Genomic DNA, 26,533 nt, shown 5'->3' with positions numbered 1-26,533 from the left:
CATCAAAAATCTACAAGTAAAATTTGAAGTCATTTTGTGGAAAACACTGGAAGAAGATTAAAAACAAACATAAACACACTCATAATTAATTACAATAAAGAATTATTACACTGTAAATACACCTATAGTTATTTATTAACAGTAGATTATTTAACAATTTCAGATGCTAGTTCAACAATCCAGCACACATAAATCAACAATGTATATACACTTAGTAATATGTAACAATGTACTATTCTTAACTTTTAGACCATTTACATACTGGAGAATATTTTCATTATGTATAGAAATTTCATTCATTTTCCATTAATCAATAAAATATTTGTTGTATTATACACAGAATAAACTGGCATTTACTTTAGTTACTTGAATTTGTTTTTCTAAAATGCACTTGTAGCATTTTAGAAAACGAGTAAGATTTTACAAAATTTTAATGTACATAGAAATCTTGATGTCTGAAGAATAATGGAAAAAAAGTAGAATCATTTCCTGTTAAAGCTGAACATAAGGTTTGAAAAATTGGTTTTGTAAATATCAACCTTTTCTTCCCCTTCTGTAGATATTCTGCAAGACTCTTGCCTGTCTACTGTTGAGCTCAATGTACTACTAGCAGTAGTGGTGGTGGTGTATGCTGTTAGTGGTATTGAAGCAACTGGCTCTGTACTGTCTTTTTCCTTTTGTTCATCTTCCTCTTGTTGTTTACGTAATAACTGTTGTTCTGCTGACTTCAGGTCTTCCAACGTAACACCCTAGAGACGTATATCATAAAACATTAATATAACTTGCAAATATGCCCAACATATTTCAGTATCTGTATGAAGTTTAAATGTTTAAATTAAGAAATAAAATTTGAACATTTGTGCTCAAATGTAAATACATTAGGCTATATAAATAGCAAAATAACCTTATTTTTATTCTTAGATAATGAAAAATAAATTACTTGCATCACTAGATAATGCATGGAGTTAAAAATAAAGCTCTCAAGAAGCTTATTTATAAAATACACTATTAAAGTAGACATGATTAAATCAAAATACCAAACAAGCCTAATTTTTCTTTTTTTCTCCTAATGTTTACTAAAGCATTTTTCTTACCTATCCACTTTGAACAAGTGTTATGGCTACTTTATGATAATTCAATTGCTTTTTTTTTACTGACAAGACTTCTCAGGGTTACCACCTAATTACACTCACAGCCTGTTATAAATTTTTCCTCCCCTTTTGAAGATTTTCAGGTAGTAAGTTGGTGAAGAACTATTGTTTGAATTTTTAATTTGTTTTATTCAATTTATTTCTATTATTAGGTGAACTTATTATACAAAGGGTTGAGTATGTGACAACCATCCCCTATATAAGTTCATGGTGGAATGGAATGTATGAGGACTACTTTTTGACAGTGTTTGACATTTCATGAGTAGTGTGAAGCCACTGAAAATTCATCACTTTTGGAAAGGGTATATATCAGTCCTTTCCAACATAAAATATTCATATGCTCAAATTATAAGGTGTGTTAAGACTGGAAATTTCTATTTTCCAAGATGGGGATATGTCTTGTATTTAACGGTGTTGTAAAATAAAGGAATAAAGATCAACTTGCAGCATCAAGACCATCCAAAAACAGATCTACAATAATCCATAGCCCAGACAGTATGCAAATTTTAGTATCTTGTAACACAAAGGTCAGTGGCAAAATTTATCATGTGTTCTGGTTAATACCACAAAACATAACTAAGAAGGATTGCCATTCGAAAAAGTCATGTATACAAAAGTTGCTTCCACAAAATACCTTAATGAGAAGTAAATGGATATTCAAGGTATTCTGTACATAAAACTGATCAAGTTGCCAGATGCACAACTATGGGTTTTCATGTAATTAGACAATTGATAAGGACAACTGTTTGCCAGATAGGTTATGAAGTGGTGTGTTTTAGGCATAATAACTTTATGACAGAGCCTTCAGTAGTGGAAACTATGCAACAGGGTTGTTACTTTTCAAGCTGTGTGGGGTTGTTAGATGGAGCATGATCAGATATGGTGTTATAGGACCATAACAATATAATGTACTCAACAACTTTATCACAATGAAAACACTTAAAGGCTACAAAATATGCTTCATTTATCAAATGATTGGTTAATCACATAAATACAAAAAAAATTACTTAAAAAAACCTAATACTTACAGTATTTATTTCATAAAATATTAAAGCTTAACTTTATAGAAATGAAGTTGTTTGATTTGACCAACCTTTGAAATGTGAAACTAAGGTAAGAAGTTCAACTTTTAGGTTCTTGCTTGTAATTACGTATAGTAATTGGCTGGAAACTGCAGTATCCTATCTTAGAAAGTTCTGATGTACAGAATTCAGATGTGTGTGATGTGACACAGAAAATTGAAGTTAAAGATTTTTTAAAAATGCATCTTTTTGAAATTAGAAAGTTAAAACTTAGATAATATAAGAACTTGAATTATAAATTACATTTTGATGCTATTTTTATTACTATACATTGATAATATTGCTTAACTAAATTTTGAATATAAAACTGTAAAAGGTCTCGACAAGTGCACTTTGACCCAATCATACAGAAAAAATTAATCGGTGTGATAAGGACCGAGTTCTGTTTGCAACTTTATGAGTAATTGTTGCTTTAAGCTATTTTTCTATGAATTCATTACTTCCTAGCAATTACTTTTATGTGTACTGCTGTTAGTATCTACTTTAGAATGTAATTCACATTATGTTATATTTACAATTTTTATGATTAACTGGTGTTAGTAGTTATTTACAATGAACATTCAATTACATTTTGATTGTAATTTGTAGGTTAAATGGTGTCAGTAGCTGTCATGAAGTGAATCTCCCTTTAGTTGTTCATTAATCTTATTACCACTAAAAAGAAAAGAAACTTAAACCTACTGTAGTGGAACGACGTGTTTCTCTCACACGTTTGGCATGGGCTTTCCTTCTAGTTTCTGACTCTTCATCTCGTACTGGAGGCACAAAAGACCTATACACCAATAAATCACTTATCAGTTTATGTTAAAGTGAATGAACTTCAACCTTATTTGTAAGTGCAGATGTATTATAAATAAAATTTTTGTCAGAGAAGGTGATCAACTTTTAATGTTACTAAAAATAATTCTCATAGAAAATAACATACATACTATATTGATCACTGCATTTTATATACATTGTCTTGAAAAATATTCTTGAAACACAATACACTTAGATAAATGACTACTATCAGCTTTACATAAATTGTGATACTAGTTTATCAGATATAAAAATACATTGTTATATATGTAAATGTACCTTCTAATTTGTCCATCTAGTGGTGGTGTTGTAACACCTATGGGTGGGCTGCTTTGAGTAGAAGGTGTGGTAGCACAAGTTGTTTCATATGTAAGGTTTTCTTCTGTACTAATTTGTCTATATTAAAATAGCATATTCTTAAAAGTTAAAACAGAATTTAATATTTATAGCATTAATACTTCTGTTCATTCAATCTAAAAATACAGTTCAAGTAGTTATATTTGCTCTTGGTGGAAAACATATACGGAATGCAATCTTTTGAATTAAAAATAAATATCAAAAGTAACAACAACTTAAAAACTAGAAAAACACTTAAGTGGCTGAACATATGTTTAATGCAAAATTAAATCTTGATTTACGAAAGATTGAAGAAATAATCTATTGAATCAAAATTGTAAGATTATAAAATAATTTATCATTTTTTTAATACATTATATTTAATAAGAATTCACGTGAGAGTAATATTAATAAACAATGATATTTGAAATCAAAGTGGAACTAATATTAAGAAACAAAAGAACTTTAAAAAAAAATCATATTTTTCATTTTAATATTTCATCAGTATTGTAAGTGAAGTAAAATACCATGGGAATTGCATATACTTCACCATTTACCACTAGCACACAGAAACTGTATGAACTAAATACATTTTTTCAAGCTTAACATTTCAATTGCAAATAAACAGGTTTCAATCTGCTCTGCAAACAATAATTTACATATTAAATTATATATACTTGGAAAATAATGTTTTGACACACATTAATACTTATTATAAAGAGCATTTATTTAACAAACTTAAGAAGTATTTCATAACAAAAGTTACTAATGTTAATATTAGTTTAGTGTATAGCCATTAATAGTCATACTTTACGCCGTACTATTTTAAAATATACACTTTGAAACTTAAGTGTCAGTTGATGTTTTTTTAAGACTACTTTTCACATTATACATACCAACAACTTCGTTTCTCACCTTTGCTCTGTAGCTCTTTCAGATGTTGGGCCATTAGCCTTTAGATCCTGTTGAGAAACAAAATCTATTGTAAACGATCTTATAAAAAAGCTTTGAATACACAGTGATCACACGTGCACACTATAATACATCTAGAAAATCAAAATGTTCCAGCAACTTGACCTTTTTAAATTACAACAGATTTAAACTAACTACAACTCATATATTTACACAGATATAAAAAGAAATACTTGTAAAACGTTTTTAAAGACAGTTATGATTGTTTGAACCATATAAAAAATGTTTTGCAATGTCCCAATGTATTCATATCAACTGAATAATAATAAAACTTATATATACTCTCTATCTAAATATTCATTAATGATGATCAGTATCTTTAATGTGTCACAAATATGCAAGCTGTTGTTCAAAATATCACTAATCTTTCAATTAAAATAAAAAATTCTATATTTTCAGACATTAGGACCTTTTAAAAATGCCTCTTGAGATTAAACAAACTCACTGACAAATGTTGACATAAACAACCTTTTCACTGGATCCTATCTTGATGTCCAATTCCAAAGATGTTTTTTAAAGATTATGTTCCAGTGGGCCATTTATGAACCACCCTGTATACCTCCATGATATTTCCAGAATGTATACATTAACACTTCCAAAGTAACAATTTGTGGACCAACAACAATAGCAAAACAAATGTTACACTCACAGCATAAAAACTGAATTATAAATAGAAAATGTTCAGATAAAAGTATAAAATGGGTCTAAAAGCTGGAATAAAATTATGAAATATATTACTTAATCATTACTACTTCTCCATTGAAATATTTCTTGGTTGAGGGCAAATTTTTAGAAGGGATGCACAGTGGCAATACAAAGGGAATAAAGTTTTCATCTGGATATCTTTCTTATACTTTTATTTATTATATGAAAATAATATAAGAAATTCAGAAACTGTGCTCTTTTAAGTGTCTTAGGAGACAAAACACTTATATAGCTAAGTATAAAACTTTGGTTAAATTATTTTAGGAGTAATACAACACCAAGCTATGTACTGACTATGTACGTTTATCAGTAAGTGGGTTAAATCTATTGTTATGGTATACCTGTTAATTTTTGAACTTAAGAAAACCACATTTAGAAAATTTGTAACAGATATTGCATTTTTGTTATGGATCAAGTGTTGGAACTTGTAATAAAAGTACTAACTCTATGAAATCATGGTAGAGTCTTGGCTTTAATGGACTGTTCATGCCTGTTTCTAGAGTGAAACAACATTTCAATTTCTATACTAAAGCATTTTACAGGTACATCAACCTGAAGAAGGTCTCAGTATAGAATTCAGTGTCTTGTCCCACTCTAGAAACAGGCAGGAGTAATCCATTACAGCCAAAACTCTAACACTGCCTAAAATACTCTTGAAGAAATATGTATAAAATCATATTAAATGATACAGGTACTTATGAAAAAAAAATCATTATAAAGTTTGAAAAACCACAAACTTATATGAAGTAATCAGAAAAACAATTTCTCTTTTTGTTTTCACAAAACATGGTATAGCATCATCAATCCTGAATTCATTACCTGGAGTAGAAGTTGTCTAGATAAAGACACAGAGTTAATTTTTCACACACTGTATGACAGTTAACTGTATATATAATAGATGTGGAAAGATAATTTCAAACATACATCTACTTCTGGTTGGACTTCTTGAGGTTTTCTGAAGACTGCTAATGGCTCTTTTATGTTGTCTTGTAAATTTGAAGGAATATTTGTTTCAATTTTTCTCCTCCAAGGAGCCACATCATTCTGTAGTTCTTGTAGTTTATCATTTGCAGATTTTAATATAGGTGGCTAGAGAAAATATAAAAGTCTTTTAATTCAAGAAAAATTGTTACCATAATTTACAGTTACTAATTTTGAAAGATCATTTTACAACCTTAACACTGAAATAAAAAGATACAATGAACTTCTTTCTTTTTTAATGAAAAAAATTAAAATGTTAAAATTATAAATATGTTACTTTTACCATATGCTTCATGGAATAGTTTTTTGAACTACTGCAGTTTTAGCTCTCAAGTACACTAAATAAATTTTCTCTACCTTCTGTTTTACAACACGAAATAATTTATGTTATTCCTGATAACTACTGCAGTTTAAGCTATAGAAATCAGAAACTGTATTTACCCAATCTTCTTTAGTTTTGTCTGGAGAAGGGATGATTTCTGAGAGACTATCATCAATGTTGGCTTCATTTCTTTTTACTAAATTAAAAAAAAAGTCAGGATAACTACAGTGATTATTAAAGAAATGAGAAAACAAAAACACTATGCTTGATAAAAAATGAATATGAAATCACAGTAAGGTTTCAATGTACGATTGAAATAACCACAACTGTAACAAAATATTTATCATTAATATTTTTATATCCTGTTTAACTAGTCAAAAATGTACATCAAGATTACTATTTTGGCAAACATGAATTAATATAAAATAGATCAGATCCTGTTCCTATTTCCACAAATGACAACATCTATAAAAATCAATGTGTAGAAAGGATTTTTGTGAAGAATATATTATTTTCATTAAAAAAAGTTATAAAATTGTTTGAAGTACACAATGTTTAGGTGATGTTAATATTTTATTATATAACTTCTAAAGGTTTTTGTTTAGAAAAAAGCTATTATTTATTGGCTTTATAGATAGATTTCAGATTAAAAAGTGAGAACAATGCCAAAATGGATGAAACCTTACCCACGTTTAGGTCTTCCTTATTAAGTTTGGTGTTAAAGGAAGGTTCTTCAACAACTTCATTTGTTATTGCAATTTTACCCTCTGCCAACATATAAACAATTGAGATAATTAGAAGATCTATTCTTAGAACCTACATTATCTAACATTTTTTGACATTATATTGGTTAGCAGAAAACATAACCATAACAAAATTTTTAATTTGAGAGTAACATTTCAGAGTAACTATTTATCTATTTTTGTTACTATGAATGATTTAAAAAATTTAGTTCAATATATGGAAAGAGTCCGTATTTGTAGACATTGATTAATAATTTTTGTTTTCATTTGCTTATACAAATGAATCCTAAGAATAATCTAAATAATTCAATACATGGTCCTTAACATTTCTAATCTATATTATTATTCTGCTTGTTTGTATGTACGACCATTACGCTTTCTGACTGAGAACCTGCTGCATAAGCATGCGTAGTTAGAATGTTTCCACAAGAAAAACCGCGCATGCACATTATTCACTCGACGACAAATAGTCTGCCTGCGGCAGAGAGCTGCAAAGCTCAGTGATCAAGTCACTACAATTGCTGTATGAAACAAGAAGTAACAACAAAAGTGGAATGTAAATATACTTTACTAACCATTTTGTACAACAGAATATGAAAAACTTATCAAAGTTTTTAAAAAAGGTTTGACGTTTATAAGTTTATTTATTGATAATATTAAGTACAGTAGAGTTTAGTCCTAACTAAACTAAAAAATAATTTACACAGGTTACATTGTTAATTTATCTCTTTATCGAACTTAGGCCTAACATAAGTTAAAGTTTTATAAAGTATGGCCTATATACAAGTTGATTTACACATTTCATTGTTTACGATTACAATTCGTTTGTATTGTGCTAGAAATGTTATATTTAAAGTAGTACTGTTACGATAAAGATACTAATTTGGCCGGAAATGTTTTGCGGGTCTCTGCAAGTATTTTATTTTCAGGCAACACTTTTTACTTACAAGTTCAACAAATATAACTATATTCCTCAGAATATTCCAATTTTACTGAAAATCAGAAGCAGTAATTATGCATGTTGAAACTGCAATTTGTTGATAACAAGATCCATTTGGTTTAACATATAAAAATCTTGAGCAGTACGAGTTAAATGGATGATACTTAAATAAATAATTATTCCACAAATCACTTTCTCTATGGAATAAAACATTTTACAAACATTTTTGATTGAATCAAACTAACTCATTCTTTGTTTACAAAGTCTCACACAAAGCAGCACAAAGGGTGTCTGAACATAGCCATTCCTAAGTTGAGCAGATAGACTTAAAGGGAAGGGAGATATTAAATTGTAATTACTGCCAAATCTTAGGCTACTCTTGTCTGATACAATCTTGTGGGACTTAATCTTCACTCGTAATAGCACATCCACGGCCTCAACTTGTACAGAGTGCATTTTATGGCAATGGGATAGGAACTGTGAACACTCAGATTAACAGTCCAGGCATGCAAATCATTAAGTTACACTTGGCCCAAACTCATTCTGAAATGCATAAATGGCAACTTATTTCTCATAATGTTTCTAGATCTTTTGTTTTTAATATGCCTGCCCAATTTATAACAATTCCTCCATTGTTTATAAAATATACTAAAATCTAGGTTATATTGCTACTGATAAGCTTTAAAATAAGATATATGTTTTTCTTCTTTTTTTCTAGATTCTATTTGAAATTGTTAAGCCAAAATGTTAATGAAATTTTCTCACATAAAGAAGTTTAAATCTAGTTTCAGGATCTAATTATACTGCAGCTGCATTTATATTTTAACCATGTAATGATTGTATAAAACTTGCTACTTTTGCTGATCATAAGCCTTAGTATATCAACTCTCTTGCTAGGAGCTTAGTCAAATCAGCCAAGTTTGTGACCACATAATTGATGTTTATAGTTTGTATACTATAACTTCTAGTATGTTTTGTGTATCTTTACAAAATTTCACAAGCTTTCATTAATCATTAAGAGTGACTTGTAGACAAAAAATCAGAATTTTTAATGAAGCATTTTAACCAAATATCTCTCCATGAATATTTTGAATCAAAGTATTGACTGCTCTGCGTGCAAAGGGATTTTCATGTTAAAATTAAAAATACCTTTCTTCCTCTGAAAAACCTCAAATTCGTTTGCATCATATCTAAAACCTCCTAAATAAATGTTAAACTTTTTTGTCGAGTAAAAACTTCATACCTTATCTGTTATTTTCTCTACCTTACCTCTAAACAAGGTCAGTCAATTTGACAGACCTTGTAACCACCAAAAAGAAAATTAGAGTAAATATAAATTACCTTTTTTCTCTTTCTACAGTGACTTCAAACAGTAACATGAAATTATATCTGTTTATTCTAAATAGCTTTAAACTTTTAACAGCCTATATCTGTTTGTTTATACTTAAATTTTATTGGTTTATTGTCTTTTGAACCATGTCTAACTAATATTCCCATCATAAGAATTGTAAATCACTTGGCAAACACGTAGTTCATGTTACTCTATTGAATCACATAATGTACAGGCTACTTGCTCCCGAGCATATCTCAAGAAAAATTTTATCATTATTATTTTTTATTTTACCTAATCTAACCTTATCTAACTTAAAGTTTCTAATTTTTTACATTTTGGTCACTTTTATAAAAATAAATAATGAATACACATGAAAAAGAATAAATAAAGTAATTACCTGGGTCTTCTTTTTTTTTTATGCCTTCAACTGTCGATGACACTTAACCCTACTTTTTTACATTACAGGTACTATTGCTCTAAATACTTTTCTAATTTAATTAAATAATGCACCAAAGAACAAAGAATAATAATATGCAAAAAGCAGACAATGTTACTTAACTATCATAATTGTTCTGGCTTTCTAACTATGCAACAAGAGCAGTTAAAAATTTGGATAAGCTCATTGATGTGTTACCCATGGGAATAAAGTTTGAACTGGAAGTGAAATAGACAATTTTCTGTATGGGAAACAATGTAAAATAATATGTAATTTGATAGATTAAAACCTTGGCTTTCTATTGGTTATAAATATAATATAGTATTAAACATCAGAGAAAAATAATTGGCAATTTCTGAAAGAGAGGATGTGACAGGTGGGCATAGCAAGTTTGTTCTAGTTTGTTGCTCTGTAACATAATATGATTGAAGGCTATAACAAATGTGCTTTGCCTGAGTAATGACAACACTATAATGAGTATTTATGTTGAATGTCGTACGTTTTGGAGGGGTGGTAAATAAATTAGTGAAGAGAGGGTGCCTGGTGAGCAAGTGTCACAATTCATATAATATTCAAATTTGGATTATTAGTTATGTTTTTATACCAAATCTATTCATATACCATGGTAAAAAAGTAGCTTAATTAAATTTTGAATGTAACTCACTAAAACCTCATGACATGCACAGTAAAAGATGCCCATAGCAAAAGTGCTAATAGATTATACAGTTTGTTTGGAAAACAATGCTCTCAAAAAATTGAAACTACTACTTTTACCTTCTTCTATTTCTTCTTCAGGTAGTTGCAACTGAGCTTCAATCTGTGCTCGTTCCGCATAGGTATCTTTCATAACTACATTGCTCTTATCTGTACCACTCATTCGAGTTACAGAAGTTCTTCTTTTTAATGGAGGTGGGGCTTTTCTTCTTAGTATCTCTCCAAGTTCTGGACGCTCCTTTTGAAGCTGTGATACAACAAAACATACTAAGTCACATAATAATGTTTACCAAAACTTTCAAATGTATTTTTCTACATTTGTCACTAAATAACATGTGTATATATAGTGACAGTGGTGTGAAAAGTAACAATGGCACATACAATGGGGTCCAAGTAACCTATTAGGGTTAGTTGTAGCTACATTTAAAAATGATATCACCACTGTGTTTAGATTTTTTACTTTCTTGCCAGCTTATATTAAATTCTATTCTACTTCTTACACAACTTGATAAATTTCATATCAAAAATGGCAAGGTGACTGTAAAAGCTTAAAGAAACAAAATTATGTGAAACCATTATAAATGTAATTATGTTAATATCTACTTGGAAGAACACATGCAATAATTTTCAATTTCCTGAACTTTTGTTTGAAAACTTCTGCTCTTTGCTCATAAATTTTTTATTTCTTTTTATTTAATCCTTTAACAGCATTTTAAATGTCAAGTATATATACTGACATTGGTAAAAATGTGTTGTAAAAGCACTACAAGAAACATGTGTACACATGCTGACTGTCAGTATTTAGGTTATTAACGACATTGGAAATTGGTTTTCTAAAACTTCTTTTATAATATTTTAACATATTAGCAAATTAATAGAAAAAAGATCTAGTTACTGCATTATGTAAAGATTCTACAATTATTTTAGAAGTTCCTGGCCTCCTGCTGGTCACCAACAAGAGAATGCTCTTCAATATTTCTAAAGTGTCAGTCTGTTCTTTAATACAAATATTTCTTAAAATTAGTAACACAGACAAAGATCATCCATCAGATAGAGTACTAAAATGTAAACTGTATACCTACGATACACAGTACACACAAACCTCTATAAAAAGAAGATATAACATTCTCCTATTTAAATAGATGTAAAATCTTAGCTTTTGTGTGTGTGTGTGTGTATGTGTTGATGTACATAAATAAATGGACTTTTTTTTTAATTCCTTCCTCTATGTATACAAAATACACTTTTATGAACTTTTGAGTTACCATAATACATGGTATTACCACATGGATAACTATGTTATGATAATAATAAATTTGAAAACATCCTTACTGTTTGTTGACAATTTCTGCACTATCTGAGTATAATCCTCAATAATTTTGAAATGATAGATCTAGAAAACGTAGCTAATCAACAGAACCCACCACCAACTCTTTTCTGACCAAATAGTGAAATCTGACCATCATTCTTATATCACATCCATAACACCAAAGTGTGTAGCATATGTTTGTAGCAATGGGATGCATACCATGAACTCTCAGAATTAAAGTATGAGCATACTAACCACCGGGTTATACCCAGCCAAATATTCTTAGTACTGATCAAATGATTAGGGTGAGTGGGACAAAACTGTTCATTTAGTAAGGGTACTTTCAATTTCTGAGGAGTTACTTTTCAAACATTCAATTATTTTGTTCCACTGTATATTTTTTGTCCATGTGATACTATTTACACGATCTGTCTCTGAAATTTTGAATTAGCACTTTTTTTAAAGATAATTTTATTTGTATTAGATTACATTTGGAAGTTTCTTAATGCTACATAAAACACCTTTATTGATAATATATACATATATATAGTAGGACTTTGGACTAAAATAAGCATGTGTGTGTGGAAACTGACTTAATTACTGTGGATGTCATGACTGTGTACTATATTCCCCAAAAAAACAAGTGGGAGCAACCACTCCCCCTTGCCCCATAATCCCACCTGCACACATATCACACTATGATTCCTGAACAAGAATATCCTTACTATATGCAAGCTTTTTTGTGCTTTAATTTCTTGAAAATAAAAGGCAAAAGTTGTCATCAGTAAATGTATCAAGGTTTACTGACCAAACATTTCTTTAAATGTTATAAATATAATACACTAAGGTTGATAGCTTATTACAATTACATGACACAGTACAGTTACTCTACCATTTGATACAAATGTGAGTGATTTTCCACATTTGAACTGAAGATGCTATGCCTACCTTAAGTACATTGACCTAAATGCTAACTATCTTTTCTGATATTATCTAGTCCAATAATTTTTTCTGCACAAACAGAAGTTTACTCCACATGAACCATTATATATAATTAACTTGGGTATGATTAATTGTTAAGTCATTGGTTTTTAAGTATAAGCATTGAATGTTTCAAAACTAAACAAAACCTTGAATAAAAATGTTCTTTCCTGAATATGCTGTAAATAGTAGAACTGAAGGCATCTATGTGCAGTGCCATCTCTCATTACAAACATTAAATATAGCATTGCTTCTGTTAAGTTGTATGCTCAGGACAAAGTTTGGTTTGAATTTCACACAAACTCATGACAAGGTTAAACTAGGTTTGTACATTATGGTACATTCACTTCATAGAAGATGGCCATGCAAACTTTATGCACTGTTATCTGGTGATTCAAACTTTATCATGAATGTAACTTTCACAATACATTTAATGTGTACAGTAGAACCTCGATTAACAGACACCTCAAAATAACGGGCACAGTGACATTAAGGGCAGACCTTTTCAGTCTCTTTCTTTTTTCTCCTATTTGTAACCAAAACAAGTGTTGCAATAATGGGCACCTCGATATTCCAGATTAAGAGCAGTGTCTTTAGTCACATTCTCTATATGAGCACTCGATAAAGTGGGCAGTTAACCCTTTCATTGCAGGCTGGTTAAAATGTGTATGTCCTGTTCATTCCTCCTAATTTCACCCAGATCCTGCAACCCCTCGACCAGGACACCATTAGAACCATGAAATCCCTCTACAAAAAACGGTTTCTTCAGGCTGTCCTAGCAAAATTGAAAACCTCAACAGATGCCAATATTGCTGCTAAAGAAGTGAACATGCTTGATGCCTGTTACTGGGCTGCAGAAGCAGTCAGGGAGACGAAGCCATTAACTGTACAGAAGTGCTTCTGCTTCCTGGAATCAAAGTGGATGAAGAAATTCTAACAGTTCCTGAAGATGATGAGGAAGACAATATTCCACTGAGTGAGCTGATGGAGTATCTATCAGAGAAAACTGAAAATGACGAAGTTCTCACTGCTGTACAGTTTGCAAACTGGGATAAAGATGCTCCAGCCACAGAAGAAATTGAACAGGATTGGGAGCAACAAATTGCAGATAACATTGCAGGAAAGCCTTTTCAAAGTAATGACACCACTTTGGATGAGGATGAGCCAACCATTTGCCTGAGCCAGAATCACCATCCACCAACATCAAGTCATTTGTGCAAGCACAACAATGGGCTTTTGACCTAAAACAATTTGTGCTTGAGTGAGGTTTGTCAGATATTTTAGACACTGTCATGACTCTCAAGGGTCAATTGCAACACCACCAGTGTAAATGTGACAAACAATCATCTATTAAAGACTTTTTTACAAAGTATAACCATAACCAATGACGTACAGAATTAGTGTATAAGTTTGCTATACATGTATTTGTGATAATGACCTAATGTGTGGATGTACAAATGCATGGTAACTTTTTACATGTACATGTATTTTCATACCAATGTTTTTACAGTATACACAGAAACACTGCTTACGTACATGTAACAAAAAAGGCTTTAAATGCATATACCAAACAAAATGGAGACTAAGATTTAGAAAGTTAGTATGGTCAATATGGAATCCAGCTTTGCATGGCTCATTTTTGACATTAAGAGCACCTTACTGTAGAGGGCACTTGGATGCAGTTGGAAGGGTGCCCTTAATGTCAAAGTTCTACTGTATTTGTTTTGAATGAGTAAAAAGTGTGACAGAATAATAATAATAATAATAATAACAGTTTTCATATTGGAAATTATAATTCATTTTAACAGTAATTTCCTGCCAAAGTTTCTTCAAATAATAAGTGTATTAATGTGAATTCTACAGATCATTTCAAACTGTATTCATCTATTAATAAACTTTACTTTGTTGAATGCTGTAGTTATCACTTCTAGCTTTCAATCATACAAAACATGACAAAAACTAACAACTACTTATCAGTGACCTAGGACTTGAGGTCAATTTATATCTAATAAATAGTCTTGTTTCAATAAACTGAGCAATATTTAATACATAAGGATGTGAGTCACTTGTATCCTTTACCATCACCTATCATGCTCACTAAATCTAAGCTAAGCTAAGCTAAGCTGATGTCACAGAAAAAAACTTTCCATAGTTTTCAAAGTGATATAAGTTAACATGAAAACAATTTGAAGAATGTAAATAATGTCAAAAGAAACTGTAACAATATCCTCAGATTTGTGGTTTGTCCCTAAGCCTTCTAAACTTCCCATGAGATTCCTTTATTTATCCCTAAATAACCTTTAGATAGTTACTTTCCCAAGAAACAATAAATTATTGCTCAAACCACTTTATTAATCTGTACTGATGCAAGTTGTATAAACTGCTCTACAAAATGCTGCATATGGCTATTTTCAAAGTTGTGCTTCATTTGTAATTATACAGACCATATGCTGTGATAATTGTACAGACCATATGCTGTGACATTATAAAAGCAAGGTAACAAAAGGTAATAAAACCACTAAAGGGGTAGGAATATCATGCCAAACAACATACAGATAATTATATTCTCAAGGGATAATAGCTGCTTAAAAAATATTAAATTATGCCTTGGGATGGGTAGAAATATTTTTTAAAATTAATAATTGTACTGTTTACAGATGAGAATCTTCAGAGTGGCATAGAAAAGAAAATTATCATTTTTTTCATTCTCTTTGCATACTACCCTACAACAGTATTATCAAATTAGAAAATATTATTTCTAAAATATTTTTGAGTTAAAAATCCATAAAGAGAGTTAGAACTATTATTTTTTACTTAAATTTTGAAATTTGATTTGCAGATGTGCATTAGACACCTGAAAGATACTCTGTTGTCCAGATAGGGTTAAATATACCGAGAACAATGTTTTTCTTGTACTTAGTAAGCACAAGCCAATCACAGAAAAAGAGAAAAAACAAAAAATTCTGAATACAGAAAATAAGTTTCCATTGTTACTCACATTATTCTGTTTGTTCTTTAAATCTTGTAACACATTAACCAAGTCAGGATCAACCACATCAAAGCATGTTTGCCCCTAGAAAACAACTGTATTTTGAATAACATCTAAAATTAAACATAATAAAGACACCAATTGCATAATAGTTGATGATCAAGAATTCTTTTTTTTTCAAAAATACATGGTCTTGCTCGTAATTAAATGTAAATATCACAAAAATAAAATCACTACATATTCAAAAATTATACCTAAAAATGCAGTTCTGTGACCAAAAATACCTTATTTGTCATCTATGTGTAGCTCTCTTGTAATAAAACAACTTAAAATTACAGATTGTATTTACTTCAGATTTCAACTTACCACTTACCAAGTAATGGTAAAAGTCAATCAAATTAAAAAGAATATTTGATCTCAAGTTTATATGAAACTTTCAAAGTAACCATGTAACAAACTAAAGACATTAACTTTTATGTTAAAATGTTAAGAATTCCATACATAGTTCGTTATGATTTTCAAATACATAAACACCATTATAATACTTTATTCTTAAAAAAGTTTAGGTTATTCAGTTATCTATATACATTTAGTAGAAGTGATGAGAGTTGGAATTGCTTGAAAATTCAGTTTTTAACTGGTTACAGCATTGGTTTTATGACCAATATAAGCCCAAAATACTTCCATTTTGCAACTTATATATATACCTTTCTTGATAACTCCTTAAAAATAAACAGTGAATATAAAATTTAAAATATTACTGTAACTCAGTAGTATAACTTCCCTACTTACTGTTTTTTTGGGTTTTTTTTTTTAAGGGATGGAGGTTAATTGGTCAAATTGTGATACAATAAAAAAATTTGGCATAGATGTTCTCATTGGGTTATATTTCATGAAAAACAAATTAGTCACTTGTAAATCCAAGTTGGCCAACAATTTTTCCTGTGAATGTCAATTCTTGACATAAATTGATATTGTTGAGTGATTTTAGTGGTTATTTATATTTTCATGAGCATGCTGAAACTAAACATAATATTTCAAACCCATATTCCTGAATGAACAACCAGCAAATGGACAAAAGTTTGAATGCCAATGCACTCTAGTGACATCACTGCTGTGTAATTCCGCAAAGAGTTCAGTGCCATCTAAGTACATGAATAATTTAGTTTATAAAATTCTACCTAACCAACTCTCTATTAGATAAGAAACTACATCTGAATCAACATAGAAGAGATGAGCCAAGTATGACAGGATTTTAGTCACCCTGAGGGGTACAGATGACATGGGACTGGATGTATGGCAAAAGCATGAAGCTAGTTCAATCCCACACAGCAACATACATATGTTAAAGTATGGTAAAAGGATACCTTCAACCTTAAACTACTAATTTACTAGCATCTAAAAATGGCTATTTCTACCAAATCTAAAGGCAAACTGACTGAAGTAAATGTTGCCTTTGTTAACAGGACAAGAAGGAAGATCTCTTACCATCACCAGGTTCCTACATTAGAGAACAAGATGGCTATGCCAACATCACAACAAACACTCTTTTTTCACGTTATCAACGATTTACCAATCATGCTGAACCCAGCCAGACTAGATGCAGGTAGTGGTATAGAGGTTACATTAAGAAAACACAATGCAAAATATCATCAAAGCTGCAGACTCCTCTTCTACAACACAAAGTTATAAAAGGATATTAAAATAATGTCTAAAACTGCAAACAACATAGAGGAAAATCAAAACGAGATGCAAAGAATGTCTTCACAGTGAAACACATCAGAATGCTTTCTATGTGACAGAGGTTACACTATCTGCTATAATATAAGCAATGACCATGAAACTAAATGACAAAATTAACCAATGTGCTAAGACTCTGAGTAATGAAAGCCTCATTGTAAGGATATGAGAACAGTACTCAACAGTTAGCTAGGAAGGAAGCATATCCAACTGCTTTTTCCAATCTTTTAACCTACATCATTGTGACAAATGCTACCAGCAAGGGTATAAATATATTTATATTCAAGCTTATGAATCTAACAACACTCTATAAGCAGTGTCTTGAGTAGCTGGGTATAGAATCACCAGATGTGAATTCAGCCAGTCACATATGTCTCTGCTAGAAAATTCATCTTCAAAGATGGGATGTACTACTGGTCTTCCAGAATGATTTGGGGTTGGTCCTTGCATAAGCATGTGAATACAATGAGACTCTTCCCTTAGCCAAAGCAGCTGAAATCATATACAGAAAGATGCTTTATCACAAGTCGACTTGTGGCAACACATAACATGAAGAATGTGTTGAAAAAGTCATCCTATTAGCACTCCTTAAATTTGTGCACATGACTGAAGACAATGCAGATATCAAATCACAGCTTAGAAGTGGTGTGTTTAAATCAGATCTTGCTATGAAAAATTTTGCAGTCCAAACGCAAGAGCAAAATATTGAGAATCTATTTTGTGTGTACATGGTCATGTTAGTGTTTGCAAAGATCAGGAAAAGGCAATTAATTGACTTGCTCCATGACAATTCATGTGGAAAAATGGTGGCCATTTAAACTATGAGGGTTATTTGGTAGGTGTAATAATAGTAACACTAGCTTCACTTGCATCATAAACTACTCAAAATTTGTAGTGCATAGAGAAGGGATTAACACATTTTGATAAAAAGGTTCAAAAAATGACTTTCATAATCCAGATAATTATAAAAGAAGATTTTATTTTAACCAACGTTTTACCCTTGTGGCTTCTTCAGGATAAAGCAATTTTATAATTTATGAACATTCTAATATCAAACAGGTATTAACTCTGAAGAAGCCACAAAGGCAAAATGTTAGTTGAAATAAAAAGTTCTTTTACAATTATCTGTAGTATAAAGGTTGTTTTTTTTCTAACCTTTTTATCAAAATGTATAAACTACTCGTCTCTAACACATCAGTGTAGAAATTAGACAACTAAGCAAATTTGTGTATTGAAAAAAAAAAAGATATTCACATGGCAAAATGGTGGCCATCTTTGATTTTCTAGAGGTAAACATTTTGTCTTTAAAATTGATCCAATTTTAACATCCATGCTAAGTTTCACACTTGTATCACCATTTGAATGATTATAACTGTTATCTGATCTACTAAAATAACAATAAAGATAAAAATATTTTTGAAATCCTTGTCAGTAAAGAATATAATTTAAACAAAAAAAGATTGAACCATAAATAAGTAATTTCTTTTACTTCAATAATGTTTCCTATATATATTTTTTGAATAAAGACTAAAACAAAAGCAATTTTCTCCAGCTGACTTCCTTAAAGAAGCAAAAACTTTAAAACTTGTGTTTATTACCTTGAAGTCAATCATTAGCACTGAAATTTCATTTATGATGAATGCGTTTTTCATTTAATTTTTCATTACTACATTTCAGAAGACAAACGTATATTCACAGTGTACCAGCATTCTATTAAAGGTTATCAATTTTCTATGATCTCTGAAATAAATTCATTTTCCAAGTCTCTTAACAATCAAACATACATTAACTGAAAACTAAAACTACACATAGAATAATTGTACTAACCTTATATATCTGCATACATATTTAACAAAAAAAAATATATACATATATAGGATTTTTTAAGTCATTTTACTTTATGTAATAGAAAAGTAACTTACAACAAAATTTTGGATATCCATATTTGCAAGGTTGTCAGCTAAGAGTTCACAAGCTTCTTTCTGTGCCCAATGTGCTGCAGCATGAAGAGGGGTCCATCCATCATTGTCTTGGATGTTCAAATCCAAACCAGCCTTGATTAATAAGCTGTAGCCAAATATGAACAGTTGTACATGTTAAAAGTTGATGCTTAAATTTATTTTAACCAGTTCAAAAATTATATGCATAAAATTTATGGGCATTCTCCCATATAGATCCAGCTCAAGTCAAAATAAGACCACTTAACAAGACATAGACCTGAAGATTTATGAAAATTATTAAAAAAGATACTTGTGATATTTTGTAAAATACCATATATTTCTTTCTCTTTTACTTTAGAAAGGTGAATGTTTGTTGTTCACCAGCATTTCTGAAAGTTTTTGCACACTTGTTCAGCACAAATATAGTTTTTAAATTGCAATTACACCAGCTCTGGAATTTTGAAATGTTATTCTAGAACAAGCCTCATATTGTCAAGAGTTGTTCCCATTTTTTGGTGTTGCTGAACTCTCTCACAGAAGATACCGCTGGTAAATTCCTTAGTCTTTTATTAAGTTTGTTCTCTGGTGACATTAGTTGTGCAGAGTTTTAGGAATACCTGGAAGCTGTGTACTCCCTATTTGTAATCGGGTAATGACAAAGTACACTCTGGAACAACTGACACTAGTGTGATATATATATATATATATATAGTAATTAGTTTTCTCAGTCTTCTAAAGTGTTTCCTTCAAATCTTCCTCTGAGATAGAGCTCTCATCAGTAAAATATTTGTGCCGTCTTTTTTTTCATGCACACATACCTACTGAAATATATTTGTGTCTTATGTTTAACAAAGCATTTTGTTTTCATTTCATTGCAAACTTCTGTCCAGTCTATTCCTTCAGTTCATTCAGGATGGGAATTCAGATGTAACTCTGCAACCTTTATTCTACCAGGCCTCAAGTTAGTGTGTGTATGACTTGTACCTGAGAATATCTCGAATCTTGCACAAGATTCCTTGACACAAAACAGAAGCTAACCTAGTGAAAATATGTTATTTGAGTTTCTGTTTAAGAAGTTATAAGCTTATTTAAGACACTGACATTATTGTAAATTTCAGTATTTAATAGAAGGTATTTCAATAATTGGGTAAAAAAAGTATTTTGAATCTTAAGCAATATTTAAAAAATTAATGATCTTTTACATCATTCTCTTATAAAAATGTAAGTTAATATAAAATGGTTCTTCATGTAATAACTAACATTTTCCCAAGTTTTATTTAAACTTCAGCTGTAAGCACTGTTGAATACTCACAATTTAATATTAAAAATAATACACGGTTGGAAAACTAATTTTTTTGTGTAAAACAAGAACAGTCTGTTTCATACAATTGAATAATCAATACCGAGAAATATTTTTGGCAAAATTGCAACACATTTTTTTACTTTCTCTATGTTTACAAGGAAATTCTTTGTTTGTTTTTTGAATTTTGTGCAATGCTACGTGAGGGCTATCTGAGCTAGCTGTCCCAAAGTTAGCAGTGTAAGACTAGAGGGAAAGCAGCTAGTCATCACCATCCACTGCCAACTCTTGGGCTACTCTTTTACCTTTCAGCCGTGGGAGCGTTATAATGTGACGGTCAATCCCACTATTCGTTGGGCAAGCATGTTTGGTGTGACGGGGATCCGAACCCACGACCAGTAGATTGCGAGCCGAGCGCACTACCTGGCCATGTCGGGCCAGATCAGAGAGAGAGAGAGAGAAAGCTTGGTATTGAATTTTTAATATTTTTATTAATGTATATACCAAAATATTAAACGGTAGTGTGTTTACTAAAGGACAATAGCACTTTATAAAAACAACACTCTAAGTCCTGTGTTGCCCTTCGATCGACTTCTTACATCATCGTTACAACAATTTCCATTGCAATATTCTTCTGGGAAAGACGGCGAGATCAATCTTAGATCGCCTATCTTGACATATTTTCCACAGCCATTCCACTCTACATAAACATCGACTTTTTAAAACCGTGTTCAAGCGGACTAAGTTTGTTTGCTTTAATTTGGGGGACTTGATAGATGTTTGATCGAAAGAAATTTCTGCGATTTCAGTTTTTCCAGCCAGTTGTTAACCCTGAGGTGTGGCAGGAACCCTGCTGATTTCTGTTTGGTTAGTCTTCGCTAACTTCGTATTATCATCTACTATCTTGTTAGCAGCCCCGGGATGTATTTCTAGCTTCATTGCATTTTTTATGGGTCGGAAGGTTCCTTTTTGTAACTATAATCTTCACTTTGAGGATGCGAATGTTGCTACAGATTGATTTGAGGTTTTGTTTCGGAGCCCCTCACTGTCCTCAACACTCTACTGTTTTTTCTCATGCTTAAAGAACAACAAAGGCTCCTTTCTTCGAAATGCTATGTTTTTTGGCACTACATCGTATAATAATCTCACTTTACAAATAATGTTCAACAGAAAAGGCTGAGACATGTGTGCTCAGCTGTTAGTCTACCCGTGAATCATATATACACATATATATATATGTGCTAAACACGTGGCAAGTGGTGCCACAACTCTCAGCACTGTATCAGCACATGAAAATCGTTTTCTATAAAGTGCGATAACTCTCTTTAATTTTAACTTGACAGTAATCATATTATAGATAACAATTTAATGTCGAAGGACATTTTCTAGTGGGTTGTTATATGTGATGTAGCTATTAGTTCAGAATGTATCTTTAGTTGGGTATACTTACATAGCTTTTCTAAATTCTCATGCAGATTTTCTGTATGTAATTAAGACATTCTTGTTTATCGAATGTCGAAGGTCATGAAGCATATCTATTCCTCATGTTTGGGTAAAGTTACATTTTGACAACGACTATTACTTAGAAGCTTGAACCATTTTGGCCCTGTCTCTGTTCCACCTCTAGGCGGTAGTGGGCGATATCGTCTTAAAGGGTCACATAGAAACTTGTACGGATTGATATGAGTTGGAGTTTTTTCTCTCTCTCATATTCATTATTTTGGGATAATCTGTGATTTATGTAGCTAGGAAAATTATGGTATACAATATTTTGGGGCTCTTTGTCTGAATTCAAAGCGTGGTATAATATAATTCCTCTGTTTTTTGTCCTGTGTAGACGTGTAAGATCTTCTATCCATCTTCAACCTTTGTTTCGCAAGACTCATCTTTATCCCAGCATCCAGTAGAGCTAAACAGCCAGAATCTATAGCAGTATGAGTGACGTACTAGCAAGTGATAGTGGGTTAACCCTTTATCTCAGTTGTTAGAGCACTCGTCTTGAGTGTAACAGGTCTCTGTTCCAAGAGGCAGTGAAATATATTCTAATAAAAATCAAATCACCACATTGACACCCAACTAGTGGACACCCGACGACCTTGAAACTAGGCTTGAGGACGGGTCTTGTTTGTAAGAGAAGAACGTAGTAGTTTGAATTGTTACAAAGTGACTCAACAGGAAGCGCTATTGAGTTAATTCTTTAGTTCAGTTGAAAGAGCACTTATCTGGGTGTCACAAGACGAAGAAGTAGAAGCATGACTATCCTGAACCTGAGTTTTGTGGTATTTGTTTGTTTGTTATTAAAGACACAGCTACACAGTGGGTTACATGTGACCCGCCCATCGCAGGTATCTAAAACCGAGTTTTGGCATTATAAGCTCTCAGACTTTCCGCTGAGGCACCGGGGACATTATGGCGAGTTTTGGACATCGTTGTATCTGAAGGGGATATGGTAAAATGTAGGCATATAGTGAATGGCAGCCTTAAAGTCATTAACAGGTATTAACTTTCCCCTCACTCAGACATAGACCTGGGGGTGTTCCCCTACACCTGGTTGACTTAAAATTGATCCGAATAAACGCCGTGAAAGTTTGTAACATAAAATTACTAGAATGCTGATTCATGTTTACTGTAACATAAATAAGGGTGTAACACGTTTTGAAATATACTGTATTTATGTTTTAATTTAGTAGTGAGCATGTTATTGTGTCCATTAAAAAAAAGAATAGTTAAAAGTCTAGTATGCTCCCATTCATTTACAACAGATAACACAGATAGATTTGTACTCTGTTATTATGTATTCTATTACGTTTTATAATGTATAAGGGCCTATATTTTGCATTAAAAATTGCTCAGATTTAGCTGATATTTATGTAATTAATGTATCGCTTTCCAGCTGTCAGCAGTATCTTAAAAACTAGTTATGTGGTGTACCTTCTGAATTTCGTGCCCTTTTTGTTTTCTTTTTCAGCTGTCAATTTCTTGTTAATAGATTATAGACACTTTCTAACAACAAGGAAAAGGTGTAATGCTTAAGGCCGTGAAAAATTCCTCTGAGATTGATTTCTGAATTCTTTTATATGCACTGTCCAAGATTCATTGCTACAGAGTATGATAACGATCCGTGTTAGTAGTTAACTATTGTATCCCAACACTGAAAGTTGCAAATCTTTATCACTGCTCGATACTTATGTTAATTTGTTCAACATTTCAATGTCTATCTATTTCAGTTTTTGTTCTTTGTTTATTTTTCTTTCTTTCTAGGTTTCGCTGTTCATCCCCATTGCCTGTCGGTCTGTAAGCTCTTATTTGAGTAAGCGAACACATGTAGAGGTCTAGAAAGTGGGATGAGGGAAGTTGTAGATCGTGGTTTTAAAAGTAATGTACACATTGGCGAAGCTGTGAGAGGTATCGTGCTACTACTGTCCGGTGTTTGCACATATGGGGTGGTCAGCTTCTCTCCTTTCAACAGCTGTATGTTTTTTGTTAAAGGTACAAAAAAAAATCATCATCTCTTGGGTGGGCTGTGATAATGAGTTGCTAGAGGTTTATAAATAGGACCGACGTCTTAGTGATTGGACACAGCCGCCAGTTATGCTAAAGTGACGTGTGTGGGCCTCACGGACAATACACCTTCATGACATGGTATTTGTATTATGCTGCATTATACACTCAGGAAAAAGTCAATTTTGACACACAAACACATCCAACGCCAAACAAAGTGAAAGCTTCTTTGTTTATCTATTACAAGACGATCGAAGGCTTCAGGGGCCGAGCTGGGAAGGTCGTGGATTTAGGAGGCTACAAGTACATTAAGCCTGGCAGTTGCGTAACTGCTACTGGCTCCTTTCCGTTTCTCGAGTGTTTGTATAAGAGCAGCTGATCGGGTGATCTTGTAGAATCTAATCAGTGGGCTGTTTTTGTAATAAATCGTTAGAGAGAAAGGAAACACGGAATCGGTGCGAAACTAACGGTGTCTCAGTTTATTTTACCCATGCTCCTGTTGAATCAGAAAATACCTCGTGAAGTAATTTCACAGTCAACGCCTTCAAACCGTTTAGATAAGCATAGCTGTTAGGCCTGCACTTGTTCGTTCTCATACCGTTATCGAGTTATATATATATATAAACTTCGTTTTGTTCCATGTCATCATTCCCGATAACGTAGAACGTCGTGCAGTGATCACGCAGCACGAGCTCTGCCATATCTTTGCCACAAAAGTATGTAAGTGTTTACAGCGCGTCGCAACGACTTGTTGCTTTCGTAAGCGATTCAACAGATATCCGTTTGAGTATTGATAATAAGACGGAAAATACCCGAAGAAGAAGATTTCGTCGTTCAGCGAACAGCTGCAGAACATTCGTAGTTATAGGCCGATACATGTATTAGAATTGTAAGATATGAGGTAATTAACACCTTGACTAGAACGAAACTTCTGATTGTGTAATAATTCTAGTCCTGACAGTATGGCGACAGTTAGTACTTACTATCCCACTTTCGGAGAATCACAGTCTTTCATGTATTTGCCTGGAATAATTTACTCTTCTTCCAGAACAGTTCCAAATAACTCCTCTGATATTTTTAATAGAGATCCCTTAACCCGGGCAGTCCCGACTTCTAGCTCCGAGAACCGACCCGAGCCGTCTCTCCAGAAGCCACCTTATTCTTACATCGCTCTAATAACGATGGCTATTCGGAATGTACCAGAACAGAAAATCACTCTCAACGGCATCTACAAGTTTATTACTGACACGTTTCCCTTCTACCATGAAAACAGACAAGGGTGGCAGAACAGCATTCGACACAATTTAAGTCTCAATGACTGTTTTATCAAAGTCCCACGGGAGAAAGGCAAACCTGGAAAAGGAAACTATTGGACTCTTGATCCTAACTCCGAAGAAATGTTTGAAAATGGGAACTTTCGAAGGAGAAAGCGAAGGACCAAAGCTCCTTATAAACCCACTGCCTCATCAACAAAAACAAATACTGCATCAACTGGAAAAGACAACTTAAAAACATTTCAATCACAGGACGAAACAAAACATGACAAACCGTCTGAAACGTCTTGTAAAGGAGTTCAGGAATCAAAATCTCTAGTGGTAGTTAGACAGCACAATATAAATGATGCAGGTCTGTTTTCATGTGAACGGTTAGATGCAGAAGTTTTGAGTAGAGAGTCATTTAATGGCTCCCTAGCGAAGCTTGCTAAAGACAGTAATGACGAAACTAAACTAAAAGAACCTAAACCTATAAGAGTCCCCAATACATCTTCTGTGGCCAAAGTTAAAAATAGTTCTTTTACCATTGAGAACATAATTGGAAGTAACTATAACTCCTCAGCAAGACCATCAGAAGAAAGAAACATGTCCCTTAGTAAGGATACTTGTAAGTACTTCAACGAGTCTACTTTGCCAAGATATAGCATTAGAGGATTATCTGCGCAAGCTAACGCGTATAACTTACCGTTCTTGGATCATCGATCACAAATATTCCCTTTTCCATATCAATCGCTTCAGAATCCTTCAATGCCTTACTTTAGAACTATGGACTGTTATTCGACCACGCCAATGCCACCTCAATTAGTATATCTACCTTATCAAGAAGCAGGTGGACCCACATCACCACTAACTTGGAGATATTCACTCCCAAGAAGTGTGAAGGAAAGCTCATCTCCTCTGTTGACGTGGTGTCCTTCCTTATCTTCATCATATAGATGGAATTATGGATTAGACCAACAAAAATCAGCTTTGTTAACATAGGGACT

At 32.1% G+C, this 26,533-nt stretch overlaps 1 protein-coding gene across 1 annotated transcript in view; it reads right to left on the bottom strand.

The window, feature by feature from the left end:
• The window catches only part of LOC106470416 (protein phosphatase 1 regulatory subunit 12C-like), a 116,779-nt gene that overhangs the window by 53,106 nt on the left and 37,140 nt on the right, over positions 1–26,533 (bottom strand). The window contains exons 4-14 of the mRNA XM_022399954.1: positions 20,457–20,510; positions 19,455–19,599; positions 15,802–15,876; positions 10,574–10,760; positions 7,034–7,114; positions 6,467–6,543; positions 5,969–6,133; positions 4,283–4,329; positions 3,311–3,427; positions 2,915–3,005; positions 540–749 (exon numbers count right to left, since the gene is read on the bottom strand). Coding sequence (XP_022255662.1) covers positions 540–749; positions 2,915–3,005; positions 3,311–3,427; positions 4,283–4,329; positions 5,969–6,133; positions 6,467–6,543; positions 7,034–7,114; positions 10,574–10,760; positions 15,802–15,876; positions 19,455–19,599; positions 20,457–20,510 — 1,249 coding nt within the window. The remainder of the gene's footprint in view (positions 1–539; positions 750–2,914; positions 3,006–3,310; positions 3,428–4,282; positions 4,330–5,968; positions 6,134–6,466; positions 6,544–7,033; positions 7,115–10,573; positions 10,761–15,801; positions 15,877–19,454; positions 19,600–20,456; positions 20,511–26,533) is intronic.

Source organism: Limulus polyphemus, unplaced genomic scaffold (genome assembly GCF_000517525.1).
Source record: "Limulus polyphemus unplaced genomic scaffold, Limulus_polyphemus-2.1.2 Scaffold105, whole genome shotgun sequence".
Lineage (NCBI taxonomy): Eukaryota > Metazoa > Arthropoda > Merostomata > Xiphosura > Limulidae > Limulus > Limulus polyphemus.
Note: the sequence above shows the minus strand (reverse complement) of the source record. Positions and strands in the feature narration are given on the sequence as shown.